The sequence below is a fragment of the Paroedura picta genome, chromosome 1 (assembly GCF_049243985.1).
Source record: "Paroedura picta isolate Pp20150507F chromosome 1, Ppicta_v3.0, whole genome shotgun sequence".
Classification (NCBI taxonomy): Eukaryota; Metazoa; Chordata; class Lepidosauria; order Squamata; family Gekkonidae; genus Paroedura; species Paroedura picta.
The window spans coordinates 123,255,556-123,270,148 of record NC_135369.1 but is presented as its reverse complement, the minus strand read 5'-3'; the positions used below and the strand labels follow the sequence as shown (position 1 = coordinate 123,270,148).

At 40.5% G+C, this 14,593-nt stretch overlaps 1 protein-coding gene and 1 long non-coding RNA gene across 7 annotated transcripts in view; one reads left to right on the top strand and one right to left on the bottom strand.

Annotated features, from left to right (window-relative positions):
* LOC143820074 (uncharacterized) overlaps window positions 1–5,735 on the top strand; it is a 62,803-nt gene extending 57,068 nt beyond the window's left edge. The window contains exons 5-6 of one of the 2 annotated variants that reach the window (XR_013225230.1): window positions 176–263; window positions 5,444–5,735. This is a non-coding gene — a long non-coding RNA (uncharacterized LOC143820074). Of the gene's footprint in view, window positions 1–175; window positions 271–5,443 lie in introns of both variants that reach the window. The other variant, XR_013225226.1, reaches the window with a different exon arrangement.
* AK9 (adenylate kinase 9) overlaps window positions 1–14,593 on the bottom strand; it is a 101,489-nt gene that overhangs the window by 19,676 nt on the left and 67,220 nt on the right. For 4 of the 5 annotated variants that reach the window (XM_077302364.1, XM_077302347.1, XM_077302358.1 and 1 more), the window contains 6 exons: window positions 9,550–9,674; window positions 5,363–5,582; window positions 4,924–4,983; window positions 2,642–2,854; window positions 1,241–1,459; window positions 381–594 (listed from right to left, as the gene is read on the bottom strand). In XM_077302364.1, coding sequence (XP_077158479.1) covers window positions 381–594; window positions 1,241–1,459; window positions 2,642–2,854; window positions 4,924–4,983; window positions 5,363–5,582; window positions 9,550–9,674 — 1,051 coding nt within the window. Of the gene's footprint in view, window positions 1–380; window positions 595–1,240; window positions 1,460–2,641; window positions 2,855–4,923; window positions 4,998–5,362; window positions 5,583–9,549; window positions 9,675–14,593 lie in introns of those variants that run through there. The other variant, XM_077302380.1, reaches the window with a different exon arrangement.

Genomic DNA, 14,593 nt, shown 5'->3' with positions numbered 1-14,593 from the left:
TGTTTTATAAGGAAACAAATAAAATTTTCCAGATTATAAAACCTGTATAGGAGGGGATCCTTGCATCTTGAATACCACCACCAATAGCTGGATCCCGAAAGTACTTTGCATTTAAATTACTTCTTTAAGCAAAAGCTGAACTTAACTTGTTGAGACTCTATAATTCTCTTTGCAGGGTGGTGGGAATTATTGAGATGGCTGATTTTTGTGAAGTGCTAGAGATGCTGTACAGTATCATCCATCACCCGAAGACATCAAATATGGTATACAGTAAGCAAACATTTTGTAAAAAAACAGTATTCCATTTTATAAAAACATGCTCCAAGGCCAGAACCATATTAACATAGCTCACATCTATTTATGAATTTTCACAGGCTTACCTGTTGTCTTTCCGGATTTTGGTGGCCCCACTATTGCAATCTTGACTGGCATGCTAGGTTTAGGTTTGGGCTGACGAATATATTTGATGGGATTTTTCATAAACTTGTCTCTATTTTCTTTGCTTGTAAAAAAATAAATAGAGTTTCGATGGATAACTGGAAAAGTTGGAGTGTCGGGACTATGATATGACTTGATTGTCTCTCCTTCATGTAGCTGCAGAAAATACAATAACCATTTTATAATGATATAAATTCAGTTAATTTTAACAGGCCAAACTTGGCCCTGGGCAAGGGGAAAAAGTTAAGCAAAGCTCCTTCATTATTCCATTTTAAAAACTGAAAATGTAGGTCATTTAACGATCAATTAAAATATGCTAGTACAGAGAGGTTTTTGTGCTTCTTGAGAGCTCTCAAGCTATGGCTCTGGCCTTCCAAGTAGCCTACATCTTCATGTTTCCTGTAGCCACCAATCAGAATAAATCTAAGGATCTAAGAACTATGCCCCAGGACGTTATGCCAGCCTTCCTACCCTATGGTTCAAGAAACTGGTAAGTAGGAAGACCCTCAGTGGTGGTGGCTTCATTTGCTACTAGCAATGGGGAGGGGACAAAGGAAGGCAGAAGGAGCTGAGGGAAGATGGAAGCAATCGGGAGCAGTACACTACCTCTCTTTCACATTTTTGGGAAGTCTACATACAGTTAATAATAGCTTTTATTGTTTTAGCTAGGCCATAACAATCAGTTGTGCAAATCTCATAACATAGCTATTAATAGCATAAAAGAACCACCAAAATCATTCTCATAATTGTCATTAAGAAATCATTAAAAAATCAAGATATCTTTCTCAAAAGGTTCATGTACCTTGATTGGGTCCCATTCCCCAAAGTTACTTGGGTGATGATAAGAGAGTGCTATCATTTTGCGTGCAAGTGACATACTTAACGGATAACATTTCTCAAAAAGGCTTTCGCGATTTTCCACAAGATCCTTTAGCTTTTTATACAGCCGGTAACACACAATATGGGGCTTTCGTTTGCTTCCTATAGTTACTTGAGGTATCAATATTTTGTCAAGTTCTTCCTACGAACAAAAACAGAACATCAAATAAATCAAAAGCATGGCCAAGAGCTGTAACACAGCATGAGAGAGAAGGAAGCATCTTTAGAGTTTTTGATAAGATAGCTAGCTTAAAAGCCTATGTTTGTATCAGGGCAGTTTGTAGTTGACAAACTATATATATGGGGGGGGGGGGGAAGCAGCAAGTTTATTCTAGAGATTATTCTAGAGAGCTTTCAACAAAATCTACGGTGCTGACTGATTTCACCTTGAGGTCTGGCTACCTGCCAGAGATAGTCAGGAAGTCCTGCAGATGTCTGTTGTTTCACAGCAGGCATAACAAGAATATTCAGGAGGGTGTTTTAAAAGGGATTAAAATTCTAATATAGTGGAATAGCTCAGGAGGTTACTTCTATAAGGGTTAATATAGTAGCCTACTGCAATGTTTTATTGTATGTATTACCTCCTTGATGCTACAATGCCCTCTATCTTCGTAGCACCCTTTCTTTGCTATAGTGTGTTATGCCTCAGTTTTTGTCCCTTGTTTTCTGTTGTATTGTTTTCAAGTTTCTGTAAGCCTAAATTCTACCATGTTGCTTATTGGAGGTTTTTTCTGTCTTGACTGAATTTTCCATCTCACATAATCAAATTCAGTCATATCTCTTCTTGATTATCTCTCGCTTTGCTGTGTTTCCCCCTTCACTGCTTTCCTGAAAGGTCCTATTTAAAGTGGGCTTGGGGATATTAGTAGGAGCTGCCTGCAGCAGCCATGGAATTACTTTCTCTGTGATCAATTTATTAAAATTCATTTTAAATCCATTTTAGTCAAGCAAGAAAAAAAATACTTATAAGGATAGTGCAGCTCTGTTTAAGGCTCAATGTCTTTCCACAACTGCTATTAGTAATACCTTACTCTGGATTATGATACTTCTAGGCATTAATAAATTAACGCATTCTTGCATAAAATATCTGCCTGTACAAAGTCTCATACTGCCAGTGCAATCTAGGAGGGGAGTGCTCAAGGAGCCCAACAATTGCTGTCCTGGTGGATGCCTGGGATGTGCAGGTGTAATCAAAAAATACAGTGGAGGAACATTCTCTAATTTTTCAGGAATCTGACTTTTAATTACAGGAAGTTTGTAAAATGACTCTATGTAGGCTCTATGACAAGGCAAAAAATAATATCCTACACAATTGAGAAAGTACCTGTACTGATTGCGTATTATTCAAATCTATGTCGAACTTCTCTGCAATTTCTGCTTTCAAACGTTCAATAGCTTCAGACTCCTGCTCCTCATCCTCATCTTCTATGTCCTCCTCCTCTTTTGGAAATTCTTCTTCTAAAACCATTTCAATATCTTCTTCTTCATCATCATCATCTTCATCCAGAGCCTCACTTTCAAGCCTAGCTGCAACATTCTAAGTGTAAAATACGTCATAAAGTGACTACCGAGCAGACTTCTATACAAAGAAACAGAAAATAATAGTTCTCCATTTTTCTACTTTTTACTTCACTATGTATATGATGGTGATATTAATAGTAAAATATTATTTATAGCCTGACCTTCCCCAAAAACTCAGGGTGAGTAACAACCAAAGCTTAACCATAGACCTAACACAATAACAGTAAAATAAACAATGAATGCTAAAATCCTAAAATATACATTATTATACATTATATTCAATTAAAATTAAATTCATTCTAAAACGCTGTCTTCTTCTCTCTAGTGAGAGGGGACATAGAATCATAGAGTTGGAAGGGGTCATACAGGCCATCTAGTCCAACTGCCTGCTCAATGCAGGATCAGCCTAAAGTATCCATGATAAGTATCTGTCCAGCTACTACTTGAAGACTACCAGTCAGGGGGAGCTCATTAGGCAGCCAATTCCACTGCTGAACTACACTGACTCTGAATTTTGTTTCCTGATATCTAGTCAGTACTATTCTACATGTAGTTTAAACCCATTAATTTGGATCATATACCTCTGCTGCCAACAGGAACCATTCCTTGCCATCCTCCAAATGACAACCTTTCAAATACTTAAAGAGAGCAATCATAACCCCTCTCAACCCCCTCTTCTCCAAGCTGAACATTCCCAAGTCCCTCAGCCTTTCCTCATAGGGCTTGGTTCTCAGGCCTTGGATCAAACTCATCACTCTCCTCTGCACTCTGTTTTGTCCATGTCTGTTTTGAAGTGAGGCCAGGTGCATATAAGCCTGATCAATAGGGGATGATTCGAATGAAGTTTGGGACAGGAAGGCCAGAATTTTGGTATTATTTCAGGCCTCAACCTTAGGCCTGGTGGAACAACTCCATTTTATAGGCCCTGATCTCACTAGGAAGAGTGTTCCACCTGGCTCTGGTTGAGGCCAATTTAACTTCTCTTTTTTTGTTATGATTTTTTTATTTTTAATTGAGAAATAAAGTACAGCTTATAATAAAACTTGCATTATAGTATTGATTGATACATCCTTCCCTTACATCCATTCTTCTTATCACTTAATAAATATTCTTTAGAGTCTAATAAAAAATTAACATTGTCTTTCTTCATTCATCATATATCCAATTTAATGGAGGAGGCAGCCCCGTGGGTACAAAGGCCCTGGACAGTTTAAGGTGAGAACCCAAAGCTTGAACCTGATTCAGTCTTCAATCTGGAGCCAGGGCAGCTTAGGAGACTACAGATCGAATGTATGCTCTCCACTGGGTCCCAGTAAGGACCCATGCAGCCACATTCCAGACTAGTTGAAGTTTCCAGAGACCCAATGCAGAGTTGCAGAATTCTAGTGCTGAGGTGACCGTTGCATGGATCACAGTGACTAGGTCGGACATAGGTAGGGTGCTAGCTGCCATGCCTGGTGGAGGTGGTAGAAGCCTGGCAGGCAACATTCATGATGATGACTTGCAGACATGCATCAGCATTTAACCATCTGATAATCAAAGAAATCCTGCATATTTCTGTAGGATAAGTTATTTATTTTAAAAAATGTTTATGCCCTCTCACTAGAATCCTACTTGAGACAACTTACAAGTAAAAACAATATAATAAATCATCTAAAATTAAAACAAATCAGGAATAAAATCAGAACAAAATATCCATAAAATTAACCAGAATCAGAGTAAATTATGTTCTCAACTTTCTCCTGGATATCAATGGGAATTAAATGTGTTGTGTTTAGGTGGGCTTCAACACTAAAACCATGCTAACTGTTGTATATTTATAAAAATGTATATCCTATCCCAAAACAGTCCTGTCAGCAAGTCCTCCCTGAGTAGCACAGTTTTGTGGTTTGAAAAACATTAACTTATTGACAAGAAAGATTATACTTTTAGCATAATTTTCATCTGCAACCAATAGAAAAACTGTTCTGCTGCAATATAACTAAGCAGATTTGTTTAAAATTATGCTACCAACCAGTTTACAAATTTCAACTACCAAGTGATCTCAATGTCTTCTTTTTAAAAACTCTATTATACTTTTCTTACCTGTTTCCGTTTTGCTTGCATTGCTAAAAGTTGAGCCCTTCTTTTGATAATCTGGTCTTCCTGTTAATAAAAGACTTTAAAATAGTTATTTCATTTCATTATTTTAGCAACTGACACAAAAATTTAATAACAAAGTATTTTTTATGAAGACAACACTAGATAAATGAGTAGATAATAGTGCCGATTACTTTAGTTTAACCCTACAGAAACCTATCTAGATCTTGTTATATAAGCAAATACAGTAGGAACTCCTTTTATTGGTTTGCCTAGCTAATCTGAACCAACACATTTTCTAAATAAAAGAATCCTCAGCTACAATGAAAAGTGTCAGATTGGTCTAGATTTATATAACTCCTAGGAGTTTTAAACTATAAGTACATAAGCAGGCCATTTTCCATCATGTATTACCAAGTTTCTGATAATAAATAATAATAATTACTCTCATTTTTGCTTTCTGATCTTTTATCTGTTGTTTCTTTTCCTTTTTTTGGTTTTGTTTCTCTTGCCATTTTTGCAAAAGTGTGGGAAGAATTCTATCAATGGTGTCATCTTCTTCAGCTTCAAGATAGACTGCAATGTCTGGACAAAGTCCACGTTCTGCTAAATATACGGCTTCTTCTGCTGTTCGAGGAAAACCATCCAGTATAAATCCTGTAGATCTAAATGAAAAAAAAAGAAAATGCATAATTATTGCAAATTGTATTATTTTATGGGGTTTTTATCTGCTGAATGGCAAAAGTACATATCTGTTTATCAAATGAACCCCTGTGGACAAAGGATGATGATGATGATAATAATAATAATAACAACAACAACAATTATTATTATTATTATTGCTTGCTCATTTCTGACAGCAGACTTTGGGTGGCTAACAACAATAAAAACATGGGCCAAAAAAATTAGAACTGGTTTTGACCAGAGCCAGTGCTTTCACAGTCCTAGTTCCAACCTGGGCCTATTAGCATGTATCAGTGTGTCAACCCTTTTAAGACGTCCTTTTAAAAACGTTTTTAAAACATTCTTATTTATGCACATCCTGTGATACTGCATTGTTTTTTTCCAGTGATTATGCACCTTAAATGCTCGTACGGTAACTCTGAGAGAGGGATGAGAGTTTGAGGAGGGAATTCCGTTGCTAGGCAATGTCATTCACATTTCAACTAACATTGTCCACAATTAGCATTTCAATTGTAGCCAGTATCTTTAAGACAGAGAGCCTTGGGCTGTGGAAATCAAGCTACGATGGACTGATTTTGGGGGGAAATCGCTCTAAAGTGGCTGCCAGAGAGCCACCCAGAGTTAAGGCAAAGCCCCTTCCTTCCTAAGAAAAAGCCATGCAGAACACCCAGGCTGTCCTCGGGCTATTACAGGCAATGGGAGACTGAATCAAATTGCATGTTCACCTGATCACTGATACTGAGGAAGCAGAAATCAGTAGCAGTGCTTCCCGGTCACTGATCAGAGGCAGAGCTTTGTAGTTTCAGGAGCGTTCCACTGCCATAAATTCAACAGTGTAATTTCTACTAATTTACATAGCAATATGGCTCAGTTGCCAGGGCAAATGGCATGTTCATGTGATCACTGACAAAGGCGAAGTATCAGCAGCAGGTGCTCAGGCTCCTATTGGTAGATGAAGGACTGTGAGCAGAAAAGGAGACCAAAATTATGCTGACATTTATGCAACAAAAAAGACTGTGCTCAGTGCTGTAACACAAGAAAAGTCATCTTAAAGCTAGTTTCAGAAGCCGTGCTGATAAAACGCTGCTGGAACCGTGGGCACTGTTTGCAATGCAAAAACCAAACTAACATGATGGGTTTTGAGCTGTGAAAATGGTGTCACGTGAAGAATAGAAAAATAAGATGTTGTTTTTGGCAGTCTTTTTGCAAGTTTTCTGTGATGCATAATACACCCTGGTGGCATAATCTTCTTGAGGCGATCAGGGCCCTCCAAAACCTTAAGTAGTTTCAGAGGGCCTGCAAAACATGCTCATGGTTACAGCTATGAAATTAAGACCAAGGATACACTGGCCTCCCTACTTACAAAACAAAAAAGAAAAAAACTCCAAGAGCCCAACAAATATCGGGCTCCCTCTACAACAGTGGTCCCCAACCCGCGGGCCACGGCCCAGTGCCGGGCCGCGAAGGCCTTGGCGCCGGGCTGCGGCTCCTTCTTCCCTCCCCCCCCCCGAAGCGAGAAGCTCGCCAGGCCGCGAGCAAATCAGCTGCCAAAGCGGCCAATTAGCTTGCGGCCTGGCAAGCTTCTTGTTTCGGGAGGGGAGGGAAGAGAAGCTTGCCGAGCAAGCTAATCAGCCGCTTTGGTGGCCGATTTGCTGGTGGCCCGGAGGGGCCGGGAGGGGGAGCCGCGGCTGCTGGCATGACTGCGGTGCAAACGCACATGCATGGACTGCGCTGGGGCTGCCGCGCATGCGCGGGCCCCTGGGCTGCCCTCTCCCCCCACTCCGGAGCAGCGGTCCGCGGCAGCCAAAAGGTTGTGGACCGCTGCTCTACAAGACAGTTCATGAATACAATTTAATATAATTTCATTACTACGATTTAATTAAAATGTTAAAAACTGTTTATCAATGGTTTTTCAAGTAATGTTGATTCTATGAATTTCTGTTGTGATCCACCCTGATCCAACTGGGAAGGGCAGAATACAAAAATAAAGCATTATTATTTTATATCCAGATTCAGATGGGAAGGGAGATGGAGAGGAGGGGGGGGGGCTCTTTCTGTTGTCAGTCTGTGTTAGTATTGGCCTCAGCCATATGCCTGCTGGGTGAGATTCTTCAGAGTTTTCACAGCTCCAATAGGGCCTGAATCTCAGCTTGCAATTCATTCCACCAGGCTGGAACCAGGACTAAAAAGGCCCTGGCTCTGGTCAAGGCCAGTCGCAGTTCTTTGGGATTGGGGATGACCAGCAAGTTGGAATTTGCATGGCATGATGCTCTTTGGGGGACATTCTCGTAACTACAAGGAAAATATTCTATTGGTCAGTGAAACACACTTCTAATGTTACTTCTGTCTACATTAGAAATGTGAAGATGAGGCTATAGAAACCTTGATCCCTGAGATATATTTATTTTAATTAATAAATATAATAATGTCAGAAATAGGCGTTGTTGATAGTGAAGTAAAATGCTTTGGAAGTAATGTCTCTAAAAGGTGTGCCGACCACAGGTAGATGCATAATAGTCCTGAACAGGAATGATTTGTTAATACTACTACTATATTTTGAGGAAATGTTCAGTTTTATCAGAAAGATAGACAGGCCCAAGATCAACTAGTTAGTGTCATGACAGAGTGGGATTTGATTCCTGATCTCTCCCATAGTAAAAGCATGTTAAACACTATTCCAGCTTCCTACGATGCACAGGACAGAATGCTACTTTAGGTCATTGACACTTTTACTTAGAATCAGCCACTCATGCCATGTCATAAATGGTTGCTCAAAAATATGCTCAAATTCCAGCTGAGTTTATAGAATTAGTTGTGTAGTTATTTGGATCCCTGTTTGAGGACCGATTAGAGCCAGCTTCGTGTAGTGGTTAGGAGCCTGGACTTCTAATCTGGCGAGCTGGGTTTGATTCCGCACTCCTCCACCACATGCAGCCAGTTGGTTGTTCTGTTCTGAAGAAGAAGAAGAGTTGGTTCTTATATGCCACTTTTCTCTACCCGAAGGAGGCTCAAAGCGGCTTATAGTTGCCTCCCCTTCCCTCTCCCCATAACAGACACCCTGTGAGGTGGGTGAGGCTGAGAGAGCCCTGATATCACTGCTCGGTCAGAGGAGTTTTATCAGTGCTGTGGTGAGCCCAAAGTTACCCAGCTGGCTGCATGTGGGGGAGTGCAGAATCGAACCTGGCATGCCAGATTAGAAGTCTGCACTCCTAACCACTACACCAAACTGGCAAATGTAAGCCACTTTGAGACTCCTTTGGGTAGAGAAAAATGGCATATAAGAACCAACTCTTCTTCTTTCTACGCATTGGCTAGAGGCAACAACAGATAGCAATGGCAACTTGGAAAGACCACATCTGATGTGATTTATACCCTTATACAATAAATGTACATTTATAATAAATTTTGTACTTATAGCTACACTACTAAAATGTGCAATCTGGTGAAAAATACTTATTTAAAATTTCATTTGGAAATTCTAATGTGGCTCATAAAAATGACACACAGTAACTAAATAATCAAAATACAGACAAGTACTAGCAAGGTGCCATAACCATCCAACTCTAAAACAAAGTCATTAAAATTAAAAGCTCACTTAAACAGAAAGGTCATGCAGTATCTATAAATCATGCGTAAGGCTGAGATGTTGGTATATACCAGATAGTAAATGAAGGATGGAGGGACAGTTTATAGTGCATCATGTCAGGCATTTTGTAGTGTTTTTTAAAGGCTAATAAGCTTCATAAAGAAATAAAAATTAGAAGCCTGTAGCCACTTCCCAAATGGAAAGCAGTATAAGTATAGCCTCTCCTCCACACTTTAGAGGACAGTCAGGTGGCCTCATAAGGGGAAATTGGATTCATATGGTTGATTGCATAAAAGTGAAGATGTTTATATGAAGTGGGAGTTTCTTTAAAAAATGAGATTCTTTTATGTACATGACATTACCGAAAGGGTTCCTTTGTCCACCATTCAGGAACAATACTGTCAAGCACTTCTGGAGGCAGGGGTTCATTTTCTATCAAGTTCGCCTTGATAGCCTCTTCTTCATCTGTTAATTGCAATTCTCTCCTCTGAAATGGTTCAAAACATATGAAAATATGTGATACTGCCTTTACTTGATTAAACTCTAAAATCCTAGATTTTGCATTGTTTTCATTCAGATTCTTTCAGGAACATCAAAATGCTTCAATTTGACAGTTCTGTTCCAGAAAGGGGTAGAACCTACCCTTGATCCTCCCACTCATTGAGCAAAGCTTGAAGCCCTTTCCTAGTCTAAGAAGGCTTGCTCCAACTTAAGGAGCTCTTCTGTTGGAGGAAGAGCCCCTTAAAGTTGAAGGAAATTTCCTTGGGCTGGAAAAAGGGTCCTTGGAGGTAGGTTGCATCTACTTCTGTACTGATATGTATTAATAAAATTAAGCAGGTTAAGAGTATTCCTTTTTGTTTAGTAAAAGGTACATTTATGGAACATATAAATGTGAAAAAACCTCCTCTACTCTTCAACCACCAGCTTGGTGTAGAGGTTAAGAGTGGCAGCTTCTAATCTGGCAAGCTGGGCTTGATTCCCCATTCCCCCAAATGCAGCCAGCTAGATAACCATGGGCTTGTCTCAGCACTGAGAGCTGTTCTAACCGAGCAGTAATATCAGGGCTCTCTCTGACCCATTATGCACGGGGGGAATAACGCACATTCGGGGTGGAATGGCGGCGACTAAAATCACTGATAACGCACGGTGCCGGCTGCAACTGGCCGCATCTTCAGTGCATGCTGCTGAAAAAGCCGCGTTAGCGAAACGCGGAAGAAAGCGCAGCTTCCGGGTGACCGGGGCGCAAGCAGAAGCGGTGCCGGGATTGCCGCGTGCATAATCGGTTACTCTGGGTTTTACCGCCGTCACACACCGTCCCGTGCATAACTGGTGTGCTTTGCGTCTTCCCCCTCCGCGTTTTCCATGTGACCCAAAATTGCCGTTTCGGTGGCCGTGCATAATGGGCCTCAGTGTCACCTACCTCATAGGGTGTCTGTTGTGGGGAGAGGAAAGGGAAGATGATTGTAAGCCACTTTGAAACTCCTGGTAGAGAAAAGCAGCATATAAAAACCAACTCTTCTTCTAACACTGAGACCACTTGAAGACTCACTTGGCTATCTCTGTCTCTAAAAAAGGATCCCTATGAACTGTAAAAAAATCTGTTTTGGATGGGCTCTGATAGTTGTAGACACGTGTATGGTGATCAATTTTAGATTGCTTACTCAAGTGATGACGTGTGTATCCATCCTCACATACAAAGCATCTCAGACAAAGCTTACAGGGCTCAGATATTATGGCAAATACTGGTTTAGTACTACATGCATGAACCATATGTTTGTGTACTTCCTTGTCAGTGGAATGAACTAATAGGTTGCACTTTACAGCAAACTATTGTTGTTCCTACATTCAAACTTGCAACTATGATATGCACTCTCCTTCCAAACCAGAAACAGATTTCTGCATACATATCCCTAGTTGGACTCATTTGTGTACAGTTCACTAGCTTGATTCACCAGTCAGGTACACATGTGCATAGCCCTAAATGGCAAGATAGCTAACCTAAATGGCAACAAACTGCCGATTAGAAGTAAGAACAAGGCTTCCATTTAAACTCTTCTACATTTTTGTAGATGGGACTATTCTAACCAATCTTGTCCAATCTTGGAAGCTAAACAGGCTGGCTCTGGTTAATACTTGAATGGCAGACCACCAAAGAAGCCCAGAGTTGCTCTGCAGAGGCAGGCAATAGTAATGTTCATCTCATGCCTTGAAAACCCCATAAGGGATTGCTGTAAGTCAGCTGCAATTGATGGCACTTTAAACCCTCTCTCTCTCCCCAATGCAAATTGTGATTATGTAATCATAATTACATAATGACTGGGGAAGGCACTGGCAAACCACCCCGTATTGAGTCTGCCATGAAAACACTAGAGGGTGTCACTCCAAGGGTCAGACATGCACAGGGGATACCTTTACCTTTTTAATAGATATGTATGTAGAGAGCGTCACCCCAAGGGTCAGACATGCTTGCACACGGGATACCTTTACCGTTACCTATGTATGTTTAAATCATAACCTGCATCCTGTTGCAAAATTAAGTCTGCTCATATTGCACTGGGTTCTCAAGCAGAAAGCAATATATCTGATTCTACTGCACAACTGGGCCTGACCCAACTGACAGAACCGTGGTTCATAGACATAAACACACATACACACACACACACACACAAGCATGCAGATAGGAAAACAAAACAGAAGAGAGAAAGATTCTGCCTTTTGGCTTGTTGTGCTGGTTTTCTATTTGCCTAGAGTTTGAACATACAAAGGCTCATCCCACAGTCTGAAATAGATGTCTGTTCTCATATTCCAGCATAAAAACACATTCTCCTTTAAGGGTGAATCAGCCCTATCTTCCAGTGGATACTATGCTTCTGTTTCAGTAAGGACATTTTGGAAATCACTGATTCATAGGGTCACCATGAATCAGACGCAACTTGACAGCACTTAACACACCCACACACAATATGCTATTGTTGTTAGGTGCGAAGTCATGTCCGACCCATCGCGACCCCATGGACAATGATCCTCCAGGTCTTCCTGTCCTCAACCATTCCCTGGAGTCCATTTAAGTTTGCTTAAATGCTTCAGTGACACCATCCAGCCACCTCATTCTCTGTCGTCCCCTTCTTCTTTTGCTATACAGCCAAATAATTCAAAATGCACCATGTAGTCTACAAATTGATACTAAGAGATAGTTCATTCAACTATCAGACTCAAGTGGTTACTCACATGTGACATCCCACCCCTAGCAGCTTTATAAAAGGCAGCATAGCAAAGAGAAGAATTCTGCTTAGTTTTTTTTTTTTTTAGCAGCAACTGATATTTTTTGTGTGGGAAATATTCTAACACACAAACTTTCACAAGCCGCTTGAATCCATACAGTCCAGGAATAGTATTATTACCTGGTTTCAATAATAATAGAAATTAAGGACATAACTAGATCCCTGCTGGATCAGACCAGTTATCCATTCAGGACAGCATCCTACCTCATATATTCCATGCCATTCAATTTATTTATTTATTTATGCTCTTCTAACTAAAGGAGCACTGATAATCATGGATACAGGTATAACTGTAATACAATAACTGATCTTAAACTTCAGCAAAGACAATAACAATACTAAATATCAATTGACATACCAAAATCAATACAACAATAGCACAATCCCCAGTTTCTATATACAAAAATAGATACAGCCTATCCTCATCATAGTGAAATCTATCCATTAAATTTAATTACATTATAGAAATAAACGTGCCAACATAAATGATCTTCTATATTTGTCAAGTAGTCTAGATAGGCTGGATAAGATTTTGAATATGGCAGGCCCAGATATAAAGGAGAACACACTCTACAGGCTTGTATTTCAACACTCATCTCATCTAAAACAGTGGTCCCCAACCACCGGGCCATGGCTCCCTCTCCCTGCCCCCCCCCCCCGCAGTAAGAAACTTCCCAGGCCGATTAGCTTGCGGTCCGGCAAGCTTCATTTTTTGGGAGGGGGGGGAGAGGGAAGCAGGTCTGCGCATGTATGTTTGCGCCATGCTTGGGCGCAAGTGCACATGCTCAGCAGTTTTGTGCATGCACGGAAGTGCTGCACATGCACATTTGTGGCTGCGCATGGCACAAACACGCATGCACGGGCCTGCCGCGCATGCATGGCATACGCGGCTGCACGATCGCCCTCCCCACCATTGCCGGTCCGCAGCCTTAGGAAGGTTGTGGACCACTGATCTAAAACATTAAGATGACTCACAATCAGATTCCTCATAGAAAACAGACTATCAATATCATTTGCTGAAATCCCCGGCCACTCCAGACAGGAAGTCACCAATTTCTACCAAGTTGACTTATAGGCATCCATTCTCAATTTTAAAAGCCCACCTGTACCTGGGGATGTAAAAGTCAACTTTAATCCAAATTTGAAATATGACCAAGCTCTTGCCTCTAAAGATCTCATACCAAGTTCAGCTGTCAGTACCATTCTTGCCACATAACGTGTGTCCCTATGATTCCTTGACAGAATCTGAGATAAAAAAACATATGATTGTTACAGTCAGAGATCCACATTGGATCTCAATGCAGCATACCTTGGAGGTATATGCTGCAAGTGTTGTTGGTATATATTGGCTTCCTTTAGCCAAAAAAGAAAAAAAAAAGTTGAATAATTCCATTAGATGCACCAGTGGCTATCTTTTGTGCCTCCTTAATATGTTGTTTCCAGGACAGGTTATAAAGAAAAAGTATACCCAGATATCAAAACTGTTTGGTTTGCTCTATTTTTTTGTCCAATAATTTCCCAGTTGTATATAGGAGGTTGTAAATGTTTCATAAAAACCTTAATTTCAGACTTACTATTAAAGGTAAAGTTATCCCCTGTGCAAGCACTGAGTCATGTCTGACCCTTGGGGTGACGGCCTCCAGCGTTTTCATGGCAGACTCATTATGGGGGTATTAATGTCTAATTTCTCATTTTTACAATACTGGGAGAAGGCTTCTAAAGATGCCAGAGGCCATTTGGAGTGTGGAATAGTAGAAGAGTATCATCAGCATACAAGAGTGTCGGGACACTGACATCAGCTAAAGTGAGAGAGTGAAGATGTGATGACTTCAAATTGGCAATGAGATTCTCCACATACCAATTAAACAGTAATGGGGGCAATACACAGCCTTGGTGAATGCCTTTATGTAGTGGAAAGAATTTAGAGAAGTGGCCATGGTTACTGTTGTCTCATATATCTGGCTGACCAGTTACTCTAAAAGGCCAATAACAGGGTGTAGTGGCAGAGGCCTTCTCCTGATATTGCTTCCTTTACTGCCTTTCAACATGGAAGTTTTCATTAGTCACTTTAGCTACTAGCCACTAATAAACCTGTCCTTCATCCATCTGTCTAATTCAATTAAAA